This window comes from Trachypithecus francoisi, unplaced genomic scaffold, assembly GCF_009764315.1.
Source record: "Trachypithecus francoisi isolate TF-2019V2 unplaced genomic scaffold, Tfra_2.0 Lachesis_group3, whole genome shotgun sequence".
NCBI lineage: Eukaryota > Metazoa > Chordata > Mammalia > Primates > Cercopithecidae > Trachypithecus > Trachypithecus francoisi.
In genome coordinates, this window is record NW_022681468.1 from 132,826,555 (window position 1) to 132,847,005 (window position 20,451).

The window sequence follows — 20,451 nt, forward strand, 5'->3', positions numbered from 1 at the left end:
GGAGGCCAAGGCAGGAGGATCACTTGAGCTCAGGAGTTTGATAACAGCATGGGCAACATAAGTGAGACCCTGTCTCTACAAAAAATTAGCCAGACATGGTGGCACAGGCCTGCAGTCCCAGCTACTTGGGAGGCTGAGGCAGAGGATCACTTGAGCCCAGGGAGTCAAGGCTGCAACAGGCCATGATCGTGTCACTGTACTCTCTAGCCTGGGCAACAGAGCAAGACCCTGTCTCAAATTTAAAAAAAGAAAAAAAGAAAAAAAAAAAAGAAAGGAAGAAACCTCATGTCATGTCCAGAAAAAGTGACCCATTTGACCAGGTTCATTTTTCTAATGAGAGAACTCAGGCTTAAATTCTCTGTTCCTTGTGTTACAAAACAGATTATCATTTTCACTTTGTATACAATATGCCCTGGAGATTTCATAAGCAAATATTCCTTCTATTTCTGGACTTTTACTCTCCCCTAGGCCATCCTTATCATAGCTTTTATCATTCTACTGTACAATAATCTCTGTTTTTCCCATAAGAATGAGGACTCCCTTTATGAAATATAAACTGATGGTTTTTGTTTTGCACAACTAATTTCAGTGACAAGAAAATAGTGAAATCTCAGTAAAAGCTTCATGAATGAAAGGAGTTGGAAAAAAAGGATTTCCATGTTAACAACATAAAGATGTGCATACAGAATTCCAAGAGACTACAAAACTCAAAGTAGGGAAGAAAGATACTGAGGAAAAATGATATAAGGAAGTAAGGCAAAATTAGTGGAAAATCAAGAGTAATATGGAGACAGCAAAAACTCAGAAAAGTCAACTCAATAAGATGCAACAGTATTACCAACATGGAGAAGATATTTGGTTCAGGACAGCTGGCACTTAATTGCTTTATCACAAAATAATTTCCAGACCTAAACACCAGAATATACTCTGCTCCATGCACAAAGCAACAAACTGATTATGATGTAAAATGACATTTAAGTAATTATTTCATTTTATAAGAAGAAGGTTAAAGCATCAGTTCAATATGCTGAAGGGAAACATTTCAAGCTTGTTCTCAGAATAAGAGTGTTTAAGTATATGACAACAAAAATACATGACACAAAAATCTAACAATTATTGATGACACCAATCCTTTGGCCTACATAAGCTAATTTAGGTCTCTTAAATGCCTTAGAGATGCATATCCCTTTAAACAGATTTGAGGAACTGAAACCTCTTCCTTTCCTAGACTGTATTAATCTGCAATCTGTTATAAGAATATAGATTTGCATAAATTTACATTCATAAGAATGTGGGTTGCCCTATTTCTTTTCCCCAATAATCTCCAAATCCCAAGATCTGCAATACAGAACTTTCCAAAAGTTCAAGTGTGGTGCTACACCTCTGTAATCCCAACTATTCAGGAGGCTAAGGTGGGAGAGGCACTTGAGCCTGGGAGGTCAAAGCTGCAGTAAGACATGACTGTGCCATTGCATTTCCAGCCTGGGCGACAGAGCAAGACCCTGTCTCAAACAAACAAACAAACAAACAAACTAACTTCTTGTTGGGCATTTAAAAACTCCAATAGTTCATCATCTTTTCAGGACCTACTCCAGGAATTCAAAACAGCTGCCTCTCCAATGACCATCCAAGATTTGAAAAATTCCTAACATCTTTTTTATTTTTTAAATCAAAATGGGCATGAAATTTCTCATGGGAGTGTAAAAAAAAGTACAATGTACAGATTTCTATATGAGCTAAATACTGTATAAAACTTCCTCTATTAATTCTTGCACACTTCCTATGAGAAAAAATCTCTTTGGAGATGAGAAATCTGAGGCTCAGAAATTAACTCCCTTGTCCAAGGTAAAACAGAGTGGTAAAAACTAGAAGCAAACCTGTCTGATTCATCCTATAGCTCATTTTTTTAATGTATAAAATGTAAATACTGTTTTTATAAGAAGTAAGTTGGCAGTACCGTTATCTTTAAACTTCTAGAGACTCTGTCCTTAAAGTCCTGCACAAGTAGAAATAACTGTTCTGGGGGTCTCTTTTATAATTTGGCAAATGTAACATAGTAAAAAGGGACAGTTAATTTAGAGACAGCCTGGATAAAGTCCTAAGCATTTAATATCTGGTAAGCTATCTACCTTTTCTAACCTTCAATTCTGTCACCTCTAAAATGGAGAGGATTTTAAAAATGGCTTCTTGGTGAGCTGATGTGAAGATCAAAGCAGGTAACATGTGAAAGTGTGTAAACTAAATTGTGACAAGTGCTGGTTACGATTTCATTGTTATTAATTTAAAAACCCAAGTGGGTTAAAAAAAAAAGTGTTCAGCCAGAATTTACCCTACTTTTTATTCCCACGAATAAGCAATCTCTAAACTTAGGGAAAAAATATTAAACAGGCTGTCAAGAAAGACCTCAACAATTACAAAAAGGGACATAAAGATTCAAAGATGGCCGGGCGCGGTGGCTCAAGCCTGTAATCCCAGCACTTTGGGAGGCCGAGACGGGTGGATCACGAGGTCAGGAGATCGAGACCATCCTGGCTAACACGGTGAAACCCCGTCTCTACAAAAAATACAAAAAACTAGCCGGGCGAGGTGGCGGGCGCCTGTAGTCCCAGCTACTCCGGAGGCTGAGGCGGGAGAATGGCGTGAACCCGGGAGGCGGAGCTTGCAGTGAGCTGAGATCCGGCCACTGCACTCCAGCCTGGGTGACAGAGCAAGACTCCGTCTCAAAAAAAAAAAAAAAAAAAAAAAAAAAAAAAAAAGATTCAAAGATTAGTATGTTTTGATTTTTACTTGTTAACTTTAAAATCTGAACAATTAGTTAGAAGATTAAAAAAGAAAACTACAAAGATTAGATTAGTCCTGATCAAGATGTTATTTCATGGGCCTACAAAGTTAACTACAGTAAGGTGAGAAATTGACATGAAGGTTATTTCCAAAAAGATCTACAGCAAAGCCTCTCAGTAAGTGTTGTCCCCAGGAAGAAAGGCTAGTCTGAAAAAAAAATGAAGCTTTAATTGTCTTAAAATGGAAACATGGGCAATCTGATCAGTAGGTGCTTTCTTTCACTTTAAGTATCTGCTGGCAAGAGACTTAAAGGTGCTTACATCATCACAACCCAATTTTTTCTTATCCAAAAACATTAACGTTATAATTTACAGGCAGGGGCTGTTTCAAACAGAACTAAGAGTAAAAACATTTTACTCCTATGGTTTTATTTAAATCTAACTTTAAAACACGCCCTTTTTCTTACTCAAAGTTTTCTTCACATTCAGAGCATTCAGAAGGAGCAGTTATATAACAAAACAGAGATTAATGGGAACATAGATGCAATATATAGAAAACACTTACTTTAATTCTCTGACCCTTCTGTCTTGCTTTGCTATTTAACTGCTTCATCTCGTGTATTGTACCTGAGATCAAGAGGCATAAAATACTATTTCAAAATTTGTGTGTCCTTTCTAATTACTGTATTTGATCTCCTAGTAGCTATAAAATGTACACTTTTTTCCCTTCAAAAATAAAAACAATAGCAAACACACAATTTTGAGGAAATATCTACACTAGAGAAGAAAAACTAACACTAACCTTTTACCCATCGATGCTGACAAAAGGGACAACTGAGTAAAAGCTATTTTATATTTCTTTATTCACACAACTCGATTTTCCCATGTATTAATATAAGGAAAACTGTTTATCAAAATCAAGCAATCTGGTTTAATACAATCATAGCTAACTTGACAACGCCTAAATAAAAAACACATGAAGTTTAATTCAGGCGTTATCATTCTGTGGGTGAAGTGAGTCTACATGATTTTATATCTTTCCCAGTCACCTAGTTGTACCGGTTTTGTGTTTTCCCCTTTGTGAAATTTCTTATATAACTTTGCAATCTGGCTCCTATCCTCTGAATCCAAGTCTTATTTCATTATGAGTGGGTCTATGTACCATCTTTTCAGATCATCCTATTTTTTGCCACTCTTTCACTTTGGATCCATTCTTCATACCACACAGTAAGTTAATATTTATAAAAATTTTGTGTATAAAATCTATTTTTAATTGGCTCCCAAAGAATAGATAACTTTTTTTTACAGAAATGTTATCCAGCCTCATCTCATACTATTTTCCCACAAAGTAAGCTGATTTATTATCTACCGAATTTTGTAATGAGACCACCGTACTGTCTCCATCATTCCACATTTCCAGACTTTCTTCCAGCCCTATTCAAATGCTATCTATCCTCTAAGAGTCTACTCAAACACTTCCTCCTCTATTAAGTCTTTCTTGACCATCCAAAGTATTCTCTCCCTCCTCTGGAATCTCATAGTAGCTAATAAAATTATTTTGCTAATTAACTATTTGCTGTCTAATTATAGCGTCTCCACTTCTGTCTTAAAAGAGTTAAAAAGTTTTCTGGGGTTTTTTTTTTTTTTGAGATCAGGTTTCACTCTGCCACCAGGGCTACAGTGTAGTGGTGCAATCTCGGCTCACTGCAACCTCTGCCTCCCCAGCTCTAGAGATTCTGCTGCCTCAACCTCCTGAGTAACTGGGACTACAGCCAACACCACAACTGGCTAGATTTTTTCTTTTTCTTTTTTTTTTTTTTAAGAGATGGGGTTTCGCCATGTTGTAGAGGCTGGTGTTGAACTCCTGGATTCAAGCGATCCACCTGCCTCAGCTTCCCAAATTGCTGGGATTACAGCTGTGAACCAGCAACTTTTTTTTTTCTTCACTACAGCCTCGACCCCTGGGTTGAAGCAATCCTCTCACTTCAGCCTCCTGAGTAGCTGGGACCACAGCTGCACACTACCAGGCCTGGCATTTTTTTTTCTCTCTATTTTTTGTAGAGAGGGGGCTCTCATTTTGTTGCCCAGGTCGGTCTCAAACTCTTGGGCTCAAGCAATCCTCCCATTTTAGCCTCCCAATGTGCTCGGTTTACAGGCGTGAGCCACCACACCCAGCCTAAAAAGTAACTCTTTAGGCAAATAGGACTTATATGTCTAAGCATATTTCCTGAACTATAAGATACACATTTATTCACCTTTAACATTTAAGAAACTGAATGCATTTACAAATCTCAGCATCTTAAAATTGGAGGATCACGGTAAGTCCAGCCTCCCGAAAAGCAGGCCACCTATACTGTTCTTATGCCACTGGGCTCTGCTGGAGGAAGGAAACTACAAGTTGCCTCTGCCCACAGACACACTCTTAAGGCATCTGCTGTCAAATGGAAATGAACTACCCACCAGTTCCTTCTACACCTTCAGTCAGTATGACCCTGCTGAGGTCAGAATGACCTCTGTTTTTTGTATAGATAGCACATTAGAAAAACCAAGGTTTGGCCGGGCGTGGTGCCTCAAGTCTGTAATCCCAGCACTTTGGGAGGCCGAGACAGGCGAATCACGAGGTCATAAGATCGAGACCATCCTGGCTAATACGGTGAAACCCTGTCTCTACTAAAAAATACAAAAAACTAGCCAGGCGAGGTGGCGGGCGCCTGTAGTCCCAGCTACTCCAGAGGCTGAGGCAGGAGAATGGCGTAAACCCGGGAGGCGGAGCTTGCAGTGAGCTGAGATCCGGCCACTGCACTCCAGCCTGGGCGACAGAGCGAGACTCCGTTTCAAAAAAAAAAAAAAAAAAGGAAAAACCAAGGTTCTATTATCCTATTTCTAACTCACTACCCACAAACTATAGAGAGGTTCTTAGCCAAGCTTGTCCACATTAACGAAAAAATACTGAACTCTTGTTAAGAATGGAGAGAGCACTAAACAAAATTAAAGTTCCCTTTAGCCATATCTGGCAGGAATGGTCCAGGATTTGCAAAAGAAATGACATTAATCTCATCCAGATAATCTTATAGGCTGATTTTAGTTTCCATAAAATCTGAAAGCTTATGTTTACTTTCATTGAGTTTTTATTTAATTTTGTTTCCCTTATCCCAAGTCCCCAATCTATGGCTTTGTCTATGAACTTTAGAAGACTGGAGAAATACTTAAATCCTTGTACCCACGTATTTTCATTTTCAACCTAGTTGGGTCTATGAGGTTGCTGTCTGTGTTTTTGACATCTGTTAAATGACCACTGCTGATGCTTTTTAAATGAACGGAATCCTCTTGTCCCTTCATTGCTATAGGTATCAGAAGTCATAGCATATATTAAAACAAAAAGCCTCAGAACATACCTATTATTATCCCTTAATAAAAAAAAAAAATCTCTGATATCATCTTGTGCTGAATCATACACAGCAGCTAAATCAAGTATTTTAAAGCTAAATCATTATCACACACTGGTTTTCCATTTTCTACTAACAGGTATAAGCCCCAAACTTTAGTGAGGTAGTTATTATTAGTACCCATCCCCTTTAAATCAGTGAAAAAAGAAAAAAAGATTAAGGTAAAAACAAATCACTTGCCCAGAGTCACAGAGTAAGGAGGTAGAAGTGCCAGAAACAGACCCCAAAACAGCTTGATTTTAACGCTCAAGCTCTTAAATTCTATGCTATTCTCCCCACAATACACTATACTTGCTAGGTAAACTGTTCTATCATATGTCCCATGTCCTCTTTTATCAGCTGCAGACCCTCTTCTCTTTTCACTTTTCTCTTCTCTCTTTTCCCATTCCTTCAGGATATGACAGAAAATATATAGTTCTTTGAGTTGGGAAGTACTAAAGTAAAGGGGTTAAAAAGCACTAGCATAAGATTCAGAGTATCTGAGTTCTGTCATGCCAGAGGCTGTCATTAACTAGTCACACAGCCTAGCCAAATCTCTACATACAGCACAAATCTACACTTGGTCAAATCTCAAGCGTGTCGTTTCAGTTTCCTCATGTATGAAATAAAGACAGAATATATATAACCAATGCATCTTTCAATTTTGAAAATTCTATGATACTGTAAAACACAGATGGAAGAAAGAGCAAAAAGATAATGACTGTTTCATTCTGTAAGCCATAATACAGACAGAAGAGAAAACCATGGTGGATATTTAGCAATTTGTATTTTTAAAAAGCACCCAAGCTCTACTCAACTTAATGTAGCTTCTTTTTTAAAAAAAATAACTACTATAAGATTATATATAGGCTGAAAAATGTTCATAATTAAAATGCCAACTCTTGATTACTGATGATGCCTATAAATCTAATTCCTATCAGTGGTTTCCTATCAATGAACTCAATTCTACCTTTTAAATTAAGGACTGACCAACTCTGTATCTTAGAAAAGAGCATCAATATACTCCTCTCTCTCCCTCTCCTACCCCAGGATGCAAACCTCAATGGTACTTTAATACTCCAGAGCTTGGCATAGGTTGGCTAACACAGTTAAAAAGGCAGAGAAACCAAGATGACCTGGCCTCTTGACATTTCCACAAACTCAAACAACTAGACATTCTAGAAACAGAATTTGTACATCAAGAAATGTAACTATGAAAATGTACTTCAAATTATTATAAATAGTAATAGCAGTTTCCACTTATTATATCAATAAATGAAATACTGCATACCTATTATTACATTTCATCTTCACCAAAACCCTACAAAATACATGTAAAATTATCATAATTTTAGAGACCAGAAAACTAAGACACATAGAAGTAACTTTCTCATGGTCACACAGTACGTTTCCAAATCACTTATTACCATTAATACCACCACCACCTACTTCAAGCTTCATCTTAAATCAACGTTGATTCTTTCCTTCCTCAACCTCCCAGCCTAATTAATCTAGTAAATCTAATGATTGTTCCCCGATTTGATTATATTCAGCAAACATGTATAGAGCACCCATTATGTATAAGGTGTTATACTACAGAGACTGATAACTTTTATATCCAAGTTTGGCAGGAAGAGACTGTTGCTTTCCCAAGAAAGAAATGAACAGCTGAAGAAGAAGGGAAATTGATTTATGTCCTTCATACATTTAAAAGAAATAAAAGTAGTTAAATTAAGCATGACTGAGTTGGCAAATAATTCTCATTTATTACACTTAGAATACAGCATATTTGCAATGTATCCATGTGTTTAAATTTATGTAATTATTAAATATAGATCTAGTGAATTTTGAGATACATTGGTATAAAGCCAACACTTATATAGCACTCATCACATATCAGACATTGATCTATGCAATTTCCATATATTGCCTCATTTAATCCTCAACAACCTCATGAAACAGATATCATTATCCCCATTTCACAGATGAGTAAACTGAAGTACACTAGATTTAAATAACTTGTCCAGAATCACACAGGTAGTAAGTGGCAGAGTTATGATTTATACCCAAGCAGTATGATTTCACAGTCACTAACACTTTAGTGAACAAGAACAACCACAATATTCTCTGGTCTTTATGCCTAGTACACCAACATTTCTATGCAATAAAGAATGAAAAACAAGGGAGAGAGGGAACAAACTCATTAACTAGATCTCTTGCCCATGTCTAAACTACCTGAGATTTTAATCACTCCTTTCAGTCTCAGGTGCTTTGCCTTTATCACCACATTCACAAATTTCTAAAACTGGAAGTGCTATTCACAACATGATTCTATCTGTATGTTCATGTGTGTGTCTATGCTCTCTGTACAGGTGGGCAGCAAATGAAGAGTGCAGAAACCAGGACTTTAACAAAAGTAGAGGTCTGGAGCTTACAAAGCACAAATGTTGTGTTCCTTCCCTCTGGGTGTCTCAAACATGCTGAGACATGCTGAGGAAATATGAAATCCACATTGCCTAAGAATGCTGACCATGCCTACCATTTCTTCTATAACCACTCTTAGGCACAATGTCTATTTTTATGTCAACCTAGCAAAATCTCTTCACCGGACGGACTGCTGTAGGTACTTCTGATAACCAGAAACTTAACCACCTCTACAGTGCAAGGCTACTTTTCTGGTGGATTTGGTAAAAGCAGGGGCAGACACACAGACTGCAGCTGTGCTAGAGTGACTTTTCCTAATTCTGAAAGAATGGGTATAAGCCTAACACAGAGATGAGAAGTTTGTGACCACTTAACTATGTGACTCAGATGGAGCTCCTTTACGCACCAAAGCTACTAGAGTAGCACGGTATCTTACAATTAAAGTCAGGACCCTGTAAGGCAACTAGCGTACATAGCAAACATTTCCCTTGAAAAGTTCTTAAATAAAGAGTAAGTTCAATCAACATGACTTTGTGTAGCTACTCCCATACAGTAACATATAGTTATACAATATTATTAAGGTTCATTTGCCAAATACGGTTTCATACTATTGTACAGAAAGTATTGTTTCTCCCTTATAGTTTAGCATAGGAATGGGAGAGGGATAGAATGGCAGCTCAGACAGTTCAATTCATGTAAGTTTAAAGCATGTATATTGTGTCTCCAACAAATTACTCATTTTGCAGTATCCAATATCCTTTTTTGGCCTACCAAGCATTTTCAAATTTTATAAAAAGTATAATAAAAAATTTCTACTTAGTGATGTTACTGAAAATCAAATTATTTTTAAATAATGCAATTTGCTGACAGAAATGTAATATTTATAAAATATGATAAAGTCTAAATAAATTTCATTTATGTGATTTCTACTGAAGTATCTGCAATTTCACTGTTTAAGTTGACAAATTTTTAACAAGTCAAAACTAGTCTTTAGCCAACATTAATACTTATTTTTGAATTTAAGAACCTCAATGTACTTAAATAAGAATTTAAGAAATTCAATATACTAAAATAGGAGAATGAAGTACTGTAGTTGAGATTCTTATTAACACAATTATACCCATTTATGCTTATGATTATGAAAAAAAATGGTCAAGAGGTGAATGGTGTTAAAAGATGAAACCCCAAAAGCTGATAATTTCCCTATAAAGTAGTACTGAGGGAGGCTTCAAAGACAACCATAAAGTTCTCCTTGGCAAGAAGAGTTAAAGGGAATAACAGCTGGAAATTGGATCCAGATTTCTGTTTGAAAATGATACCAAAAATCTCTTAACTATCTCACCAAACCTTTTAGGTTTAGACGATGACTAGGATAGAAGGAGAAAACTTAGTGAAAGAGTGGATTTCAATGGGAATAAAAATAAAGAAGGGTAGCATTAAATCTTCACTCTATCTGATATCTCAACAGACAGTTAGAAATACATATGTGGTTCTATGGTTCTATGAAAACTAGCTTACTACATAATCAATTTAACTTTTCACTGTACATAATACATACTAAAAATAAATAAACTAAGTAAAATACAGCATTTCAGTTTAACCTATAAATAGCAAAAAGAAAAGATTTGCTTTGGATTTCATGTCTGAAGGTAAACTTAATTTCAAGATCATAAATTATATAAGTGTTTGGATACATTAGTATGTTTTTTTCACCTAAAATCCTATGCAGCACTCAAGGGGGGCGGTGGGGGAGTGGGAAGCAGTGAAGAAAGCCTGAAAGAGTGATAAATATAAGGCACCCAGCTACCATTTAATGCATTCTAAGAAATAACATGTTATTACAAAGTAACTCAAGCCTCTGAAAAAAATAATCCAATATTAATTAGTAGTATTGTGGGTTTCCCACTACACAAAACTCCTACCTTCAAAATCTAAACTGGATCCTATCTCACAGGTTCATAATAATACTCAAAGAATCAGAAACGTTTAAGAGTGGAAGGAAATTCGGACATCAACCAGTTTAAGTAGCCTCGAGACAAAAACAATGCGTCCAAGATTAAATGGCTAAGACAAAAATAATGTGTCCAAGATTAAATGGCTGATTCACAACACAGTTGAGAGTAAAATTCAAGTCCTGACATACTCAGCATATGGCTCTTTACACTACAATGTAGCTTTCTCAGCCTCTGATTCCCAAAAGTGAAACACAAAAACCCACCTTTAACAGCCTCTATGCATCTTTTTGGATTCCGTATGACTATCCCAGTTCTTTCCAAAGGATTTAAGATAAGTTATACATAGGCTACAGCCAAATACAACAGTAAAACCCCGAATTTTAAAAGGTATTTTAACTCAGCATTTTTCAAAGCAAACTTGTGTAATCCATACTGAGACTATGCATTTCAATCACTTACTCAGTTTTCCTCCCATTAAGGCAATTTGCTTCTAGGGTTAACTACCCATAAATCTTATGCTTGTCTCTTTCTTCTCTTGGTTAATTCTGAGAGAAATGAGAAATTCATTCACTTAAAGTATGGCCTTTTGGAAAAGTCTCTCTCTCTTTTCTTTTTGTTTTTTTGGGATGGAGTCTCACTCTGTGGCCCAGGCTTGAGTCCAGTGGCATGATCTTGGCTCACTGCAACTCCGCCTCCCAGGTTCAGCGATTCTCCTGCCTCAGCCTCCTGAGTAGCTGGGACTACAGGTGCCCACCCCCATGCCTTGGCTAATTTTTGTACTTTTAGTACAGACGGGATTTCACCATGTTGGCTAGGCTGGTCTCCAACTTCTGACTTCAAGTGATCCACCTGCCTCAACCTCCCAAAGTGCTGGGATTACAGGCATGAACCACCGCGCCCAGCCTGGAAAAGTCTCTCTTAACCTCGTCAGTTTACCAGAGAAAGTCTGGGAGCAGAGTGCTTAATTTTATTCTAATTCTTTGATCTAATTTTCCATTTCCTGGTCTCATTTTATAAAGTTTTGGGGTTTTTTCTTTTTGTTTTTTGTTGGAAAGGGCTCTAATCTTGTGACCTCAATGTGTAGAAAGATGGCTTGGTCCTATTTTCTCTTAATTGTTAACCAAGAAATGTCATCTGTTATGTCTGTTTTGATATGCTTCCAAGAGGCAGGGCTACTGAGTTCCTGATGCAAAGGGCTGATGACTGTTGAAGCAACGATGAGGGAGAGAGGCTGGAAGACGGTACATTGAAAGCCACTGCCATCTCGCAAAGCAAATAAACCAAACATAAAGAAAAATGGCTAAATACATATGGAGAGCACTTAGGCATTCCAAGCTCTTTAGTAAAGAGTACTGTAGACAGTTCAGGTGTACAAATAACACCAAGAATATTTAACTGTAGGAAATAAAATAAATCTCCAAAGTTTGACAGCTTATAAAAAGAACTAAATGTACCAAAAAGGTACTGGGTATTCTACTATATTCCCATGAAAAGATATTAATTTTCATTTCTCATAAGAAACAGAGCATATATGAAAGAAATTACTTAGTCTGCCAAATTACAGTTTTAATCAAGGGTTGATCAGCAAACTTACTCTAGATGAATCATAGGAAGGACTTGGTTGACCACTTGTTCCCCAAGATGTTGTACCTCCTCTTTCATCCATACCTAAAAAGAGAAGAGAATAAAAAATATATCTGCAAACATACTTTTGTGGATATTTTTGGTATGGGACAGCAGAGTACAATTGAGCAAGTGGTTTTTGCGTTTTCATGGAACAGCTAAGTACCAATCTTTGCCTCAGAAACCTGTAAAATATAAGTTACTTCAAAGTACCTTCATCATTGTTCCATCAATCCTCAAGCAATACCCTATGTAAATTACAGAAATTCAGAATTAAAATATTTCTTTGCAGACTTTAGAATGGGTCATAGTCTCTCCATCCTGCCCCATGCCCTGCACTGCTACTTCTAGGAATAGATGAACTCCCAAACTTTGTCTGGTTTAGTACTGCCTACATGAAAACATGAATAATTCATTTAAGCCCTAGAAAATGACGCAAGACAATCATTTGATTTAATAAAGTTGGTTTCTTTCTGATCACTGATCAGATATTCTTAACTGATGACATCAAACTGAATCTAACTATATCAACCATATCAAATCAACATTATATAAAATCAAAATGACACTTTTGTGGTAACAGTTCCATCTCTTCTAAAATTATACACAATTTGATTTCAAATAAACAGTTCCACTCTTATGAAGGTGGCAAAAGAAAATTCACAGTGAGAAATAATGAGTTGCCATAACCAACAAAACAATTCATTGTGCATCCTTAATGCATCTTCGGATACTTGGGTTCCATTATTTTCACCTCCCAATCAGTCCCCAGTAAAAGCTGGAAGACTTGGAGATCTCTCAATTCAGTCATTTCAACCTCTTCTGTTTTGAAGACTCCAGTCTTTTTCATCTTTGACTGCTAGCAGAGTACACTTCTTTAACTCCTTCCAAGTTTCATTCTATGATGAAATTCATCAACACAGAAATAGTTGACTTCTTTCTTTCATTCTTTCATGAGAACAGCCTGGATATTACAATGATAACGTTCTGCTAAGTTTAGAAATTATCTTTCTTTCAAGATATTCCTGGAAGCCCCTCTGTAATTTAGGTGAGAATGTGGTATGTAATAAATTAAATGCCACACATTCTCCACTAACTTGCAATGATTACCATGGCTCTTTTATAGTGACAGAATTACCAAATTGAAAGGATGGGTAACAAAAAGCAGGGAAGGGAGAGGGGTCAGCTTCCAAAGTAGAATGTACTAATTACTAACTTAGTTATTAGGACCCTATTATTTTTATGAATCTGTACTTCTTGTATCAAGTGATTAATGTATATTTTAATAACTTTTTAATAAGAGTTAATACAAAAGATGAGTATCTAGTATAGACAACATTGCAGGCACAATTTCAAGTGAACCAGAGGCTTTGAAAACACAGAGATTATGTGAACAGTGTTTTGTTCATTCCTGTGGAGCTCGTATTAAAGTTCCAAATTTGAGAGATAGTCTATGAGTTTGGGGAATGTGGTGTAAAAAACACTGTTACCAGCTGAGAGCGGTGGCTCACGCCTGTAATCCCAACACTTTGGGAAGCTGAGGCGGGTGGATCATGAGGTCAGGAGATCGAGACCACCCTGGCTAACACGGTGAAACTTTGTCTCTACTAAAAATACAAAAAATTAGCCGGGCGTGGTGGCGGGCGCCTATAGTCTCAGCTACTCGGGAGGCCGAGGCAGGAGAATCACTTGAACCTGGGAGGCGGAGGTTGCAGTGAGCAGAGATCGCATCACTGTACTCCAGCCTGGGCGACAAAACAAGACTCCATCTCAAAACAAAAAAAAACAAAAAAACAAAAAAAAAAAACAAAAATACACTGTTACCATCTCTCCAGTATCATTAGATACCAGTGAGCTATCTTCCAAGCATTTTCTTTGCAACCAACACTGTAGAGTAGCAGCAAGTATTCCTCTAAGACTCAATCCAAGAAAAAGGCAACCATATACCTACAAAATCCACTAATAAATGGAACTGCAAAAAATTTTATGAAAAGTTGTATTTTAAAAAATCACTTTTATTGAACATACAATGGAAAGTGATTTTGATGAATCTTGTCCTAATGAAAATCATCAAACCATAACTTAGTCTTTTTATGACTTTATATTTTCTTATATCAAATGATTAATAAATATGAGGCTTATGTGTATTTTAATTTTTATCTCATTTAGAGGCAGGGTTCTTGTTCTGTCATCCAGGCTGCAGTGCAGTGGCATGATGATAGCTCACTGCAACCACAAAAGCCTGGGCTCAAGTGATCCTCCTGCCTCAGCTTCACCAGTGCTAGGACTATAGGAACACGCCACAATGCTCAGCTAATTATTATTATTTTTTTATTTTGTAGAGACAGAGTCTTACACTATGTTGCCTAGGTTGATCTTGAACTCTTGGCCTCCAGCAATCCTCCTGCCTTGGCCTCCTAAAGTGCTGGGATCACAGGTGTGAACCACCATGCCCAGTTTTGCATGTATTTTAAATACATTTGTAAAAATATATAGAGAGAGGAAAGATGGGTGCCAGTTACAGAGAACATCTCAAGCAAAATTTAAGACATACACAAAATTATGTGAAACTATATATTCAATTTTCATCAAGTGACTTCTATAAAACAAAGAAAAAGCAAAGATTAATGAAATAAAATGGTAATTAATTAGGTGATGGAATCACCAGCTAAACAGTAGTACATACCACTGATATTGGACATGACAAGGGGCTCAATGAATGCTATAGAATAACAAGAATCTGGCTAGGTTTTAAACTCAAGCTCTGTAGTTTTATTGTTAACATATCCAGACTCTTAGTAAAAGGTCGTGGCTGGCACTGACAAAGGCAAGAGTCATCTTTTAGCATCAATGACTCCTTTCTGCTAAAGACAATGGCTGTACAAACACAGAAATATGACAGGAATAATAAACTTTCCAAAGCTTCAGCCATAAAGACTAAGGTAAGCAGAAAAAGGAAATTACACACAGAAGATAAAAAACACAGATATTATACAAATTGACCAAAATCTGAAAAAAATACCTATTGACAAGAAAATACATCACAGTTGCAATACAGTGATGAGTGGTAACATTTTTCCTTTTAAGACATTTCTGAACTATCATTCCCATATTATTTTCATCATTCCCATTTCTAGTATATGCATGCCAATTCAACAATTTCAGAGAAGTTACTTCCTTGACTCATATACTAAAATGGTAGATGTAAGAGAAAGTTCAGCAATAATTAATGATAAAAACACTTTTGAGTCTTATTTGACTTTCTAATAAATTTTTTCCATTTCTATTCAACATGATTAAAAGGGGTGATCAATAACAGAAAGACTTAATTTATCCTTTTCCTTGTTAATCTTTTATATAGATAATCTCTTAGTACCTGCTTTTCTGAATGGAACCAATTAAGTAAAATGCAATATATTCTGATTCTATGTGCTCCATTTTTAGAAGCATGCTGTTTTAACTTGGTATTTTCCAGTAAGGAACATTAAATTCTAGACCTCATATCTAAAAAAAATACTTTGTGAACTTAACAAAAGCAATCTGCCACCTTCTTTTGTGAAAACATTTAACAAGAAAAGTAACTAAGAGCAATCATAAATTACTATATATACAGGCAGTTCCCTAAAAGGCTGAGACCTTAAAGAAGGAATAAAAAGGTAAAATTCAAGTTTTTAAGGTTTCAGAGAATAAGATTCTTAGAGGAACAGGTAAACTTCTTGGCCAAGTCCAACATTTGCCATTACTCCCCTTTCTAGGAAGAACACAGATTTAGACTACCTTCTTATGCTCTACTCCCATCTTAGTATTTGACTAAGAGTATTTTCTTTCTAGTGTCAATAAAAAACTATCCCACAGCTTCTCTCCTATTTCTTCCCTTTCACCAAGCCACCAGAGTCCTACAGGCATCTCTAGGTTTTGATCTACTAGCAAAAACTGGAAACTAGGTTTTTTTTTTTTTTTTTTTTTTTTGGTGGGAGGAGATGCTTTTCTATGCCCTAAGCACCTATTGTGTTTCCCTCCATCCTCTCCCCCACCCCCCACCACATATAGGCCCTGTGAACAAATTATTATTAGCACTGTGGAGTTTTAGTAAGTAAACCAGCCTGAAAGTAAAAGGGAAGAATCAGGAGCAAAGCTGCTGACATGAACACCAGTTCCTTCTCTTCCCACTTGCCACTACCAGACCTATCACTAACCTCTGACAACCTGAACTAAGACTAGGGTAAAGTGAGAAATAAGACAGGAAATGGGAAAATATTTTCAGTTAGTAGTGGTGAGTCTGATGAGCCAAGAAAGAATGAAAGGATGAAACAGGGAGATAGCATACAAGAATGAGAGAAATGGTTAGGATATCCCTGCAGCAAAAGCAGTAGGAAAAGCAATTCAATCTGGCCATACTGGTAGGGTATCATAAATGAGAGCCTTCCCTGTGGGAAAGAGACACACATATAGTTGGGAGCAAGGGCACAGGGAAAATCACATACACATTTCTCTCTTTTTCTCCCCCCACCCTCTGGTGCACAGGTGCACTGTGTCTTTAGTAGCACTGAAATCAAATTTTTATTCAAGAAAGTAAAATGTACTCTAAAAATATAAAATCTCAGCACTGTCATAAATAAGGGAAACATAATATACTTTGCAGGATTGCCATCTGCTGTAGGGGGATCCAGCAAATGATTTGATGAAAGAATTCTGACTGGAGATAGCTATATCACATAACCAAAGCTATGAATGTGTCTATCTTTAATAGTGTCTTTATTCAATTCTATTTGTAGAGTAAGGATATTCCTTTAGATAAGACTCAAAGGCTGCAATCAATTGTAAATTAACATACACCTAAAAAACCAACACTAACATTTTTTATTGTATTTTTCACATTTTAGATGCTCATGAAATAAATCTACAAATGCATTTTCCCAGAAATACATTGTGAAATAGGATCAATTAGAATATAATGACAAGTGCTTTGTTATTATGCTACACATTAATAAAAAAGGGAAAAGCTAGGAAAATATTAAAATTGCAAGGGAATTTAATAAAGTTAAAACATGCTACCTCATCTAAAGTATATATAACATTATAGAGACTTTTTTACTTATAAAAAATTTAGGTTCCGTGCAGTGAATTGTCAAACAAAACAGTCTAAAAAACAAAAAACACATATGTAAGAAAGTAAGTCCGGTAGAAAGATTAGAAGGAATCACCCTTTCCGGTCATCTTGAATAATCCAATCAGAATTTTTGTTTGGCATTGCTGAGACCAAAGATTTACAAGTACAGATGTTCCATTAAAGTCTTTAATGCCACAGTACAGTACAATAAGGTAATGAACACAAGGCTAATTTCATTTTAAAAAATGGCTAATTTTGAAAATGACTTTCAAACACAGATTTTGCTATATTATTGTTACTAGCCATATCACCCTGATACAAATGCCCTGTAAAGATACAAAAGGAAAATCCAGTGACTGATTTAATCATAGAAGTAAGAGTACAGGGCCAAAAGGAAATGCCAAGTCTGTCTCTTTAAGAAAAACAGAAACTGCCTGATGGCCAGGAATTGAAAGTAATATGTTCCCAGGGGTCGACTTGGGAATTGTCTAATGGGAACTATAGAGTGATCTGGTGGTCACTGTACCTTAAGGATTTGTTCTGTCTGAACAGACATTCCAACCCTGACAAAGCCTCTTGAGCTACCTTTAAAACTCCCCTAAACTAGCTGTCAAGTTTCTAGAAAGAAAGAAGGGTCCTCCCAATGTACCAGAGAAGCAAGTATTCTCCCAATCTCAATACCAAAGCCCTGTACCTGAAGACCAATGCCAGTGTTTTCTTCCATAGAAGCACTACAAACAGTTTTAAAAAACGAAAAACAAAAAACAAAACCTTGATGCAATTTTTAACACAATCAAATCATCTCTGACCTGCATTACTATAATAGTCTCCTAAATGTTTTTTCTTCTTCTTGCCTCTCCTACTAAAGCAACCTTTTAGAAACAAACCAAATCATGTGCATCCTGTGCTCAAAACCTACCAATGGCTTCCCAACTCATTCAGAATTATTAATAAACGCAAAGGTCTACAATGTTTTACAGGTTCTGCCTCCTACCTCTCTGAACTCATCTCCTACTATTCTTTCTCTTACAATAGTTACTATAAATCCTAGGACTGGTGGAAAGAAAATATCTAGCTAGCTTGCTATCAACTACATAAAGGCTCTGGGGAGTAAACAAAAACAGGCTGATTTTGGATGAAAATATAAACTTGGAAGAAGAGACCAGAATGGGTGAGTTTCTCTTTTTATCTGCTTTCAGGGACCAGTACAGGTGAGTTTTCCATTCTGAAACCTTTGTCCTGTAGGCAAGCAGCCATAACCTATAGTAACTAAAATTCCAACAGAAACCCCATTGTCTTTTTGGCCTGAAGGAAAAGAGGACAGAGACAGGACGACCACAGTCACCAGAAAGTAAGGATAGAATTCCAAAAGGGAGAAAGCCAGAAAAGAGAGGTCCCAAATTTTTTATTTATCTCTGCCCAAATATTTGGCTGAGTATTGGAACACCATTCACAGGGCAGGCATAAGGCAGTTTGTAGCTGAGAATAAAAGAACCGAATTGAGATTTGAGCAGCTACGAACTTCAGGCAAGAGACAATTTTCACTGAGTCTAATCAAAAGCAAATGGCTCACTAAAACAAATACATCAAAACTCTTTGGAAGAACATGAAATAAGCCAATTTTTCCACAAATAACATATATAATATCCAAAATTCTTTGACAGTAATATGTAACCCAATCTCAACGGAAAAGATAATCAACAGAGGCCAACAGCAAGATGACCCAAAGTAAAATTTTCAGACAAGGACATTAAGGCTGATGCTGTAACTATGCTCAATGAAGTAAAACATACATGCTTTTAACAGAAAAAAAAAAAAATGTGAAAATATCACCAAGAAAAACCATTTAAAAAAACTAAAATTAAGCCAGGTGTTGTGTCTCATTCCTGTAATCCCGGCACTTTGGGAGGCCAAGGCAGGTGGACTGCTTGAGTCCAGAAGTTTGAGACCAGCCTACAAAAAATTAAAATTAGCCAGGCACGGCAGTGTGCTCCCGTAGTCCCAGCTACGCAGGAGGCTAACATTGAAGGATTGATTGGAGCGTGGGAGGCAGTAGGCGCAGTGAACTGAGATTGCATCACTGCACTCCAGCTTTGGTGACAGAACGAGATTCTCTCTCATAAATAAATAAATAAATAAATTAAAAATAACTAAAATTGGCTGGGTGCAGTGGCTCAAGCCTGTAATTCCAGCACTATGCAAGGCTGAGGCAGGTGGATCACCCGAGGTCAGGAATTCGAGACCAGAATGACCAACATGCTGATACCCCATCTCTACTAAAAATACAAAAAAGTAGCTGGGAATGGCGGCGGGTGCCTATAATCCCAGCTACTCGGGAGGCTGAGGCAGGAAAATCGCTTGAACCCGGAAGGCGGAGGTTACAGTGAGCTGAGATCGCACCACTGCACTCCAGCCTGGGCAACAAGAGAGAAACTCTGTCTCAAAACACACACATACACACCTAAAATTAAATATCTGAAATTTAGAAAGAAATTTCCTGGATGGTTTTAAGAGTGAACAGAGATAACAGGGTAATAATCAGTGAACGTGATGACAGATCATCAGAAATTATCCAATTAATAAAAAGAGAAAAATGATTAAAAGAAAATGAACAGCGCCTCACAGACCTAAGGAAAGATATTTAAAAGACTAACATAAGTATAATGAGAGAACAAAGAAAATATGGTAGAAAAAAGTGATTGAAGAAATAAGGCCAAAAAATTCACAAATGCAGTGAGAGACACAAATTTACTGATTAAAGACTGTATACAGTGAACCCCACAGAGTATAAATAAGAAAACCATACACAGACACAACATAGCCAAGCTGCTGACAACTCAAAAATAAAAAGCTTGAAAATGGCCAGAAAGTGACATACTACATTGAAAGTAACAACATTTCAAATAACTAAGAACTTGTCTTCAGAAACTATGAATGCCGGCAGATGTGAAAAAAAATATCTTTAAAGTGCCTGGGGCTGGGGGATGTGGGAGAATGATTACCAACCAGAATTCTATACTCAGCAAAAATATCCATCAAGAATGGAGTTGAAATAAAGACCTTTTCAAATAACAGAAAATTAAGAACTCATTACCAGCATAACTTTGGTATAAGAAATATTAAAAGAAGTTCTT

The 20,451-nt window shown here is 36.6% G+C and overlaps 1 protein-coding gene across 7 annotated transcripts in view; it reads right to left on the bottom strand.

Moving 5' to 3' along the window:
- TCF12 (transcription factor 12) overlaps positions 1-20,451 on the bottom strand; it is a 381,043-nt gene that overhangs the window by 222,189 nt on the left and 138,403 nt on the right. For 4 of the 7 annotated variants that reach the window (XM_033189989.1, XM_033189988.1, XM_033189987.1 and 1 more), the window contains exon 4: positions 12,179-12,252. In XM_033189989.1, coding sequence (XP_033045880.1) covers positions 12,179-12,252 — 74 coding nt within the window. Of the gene's footprint in view, positions 1-3,345; positions 3,408-11,043; positions 11,130-12,178; positions 12,253-20,451 lie in introns of those variants that run through there. The other 3 variants (XM_033189992.1, XM_033189990.1, XM_033189993.1) reach the window with 2 other exon arrangements.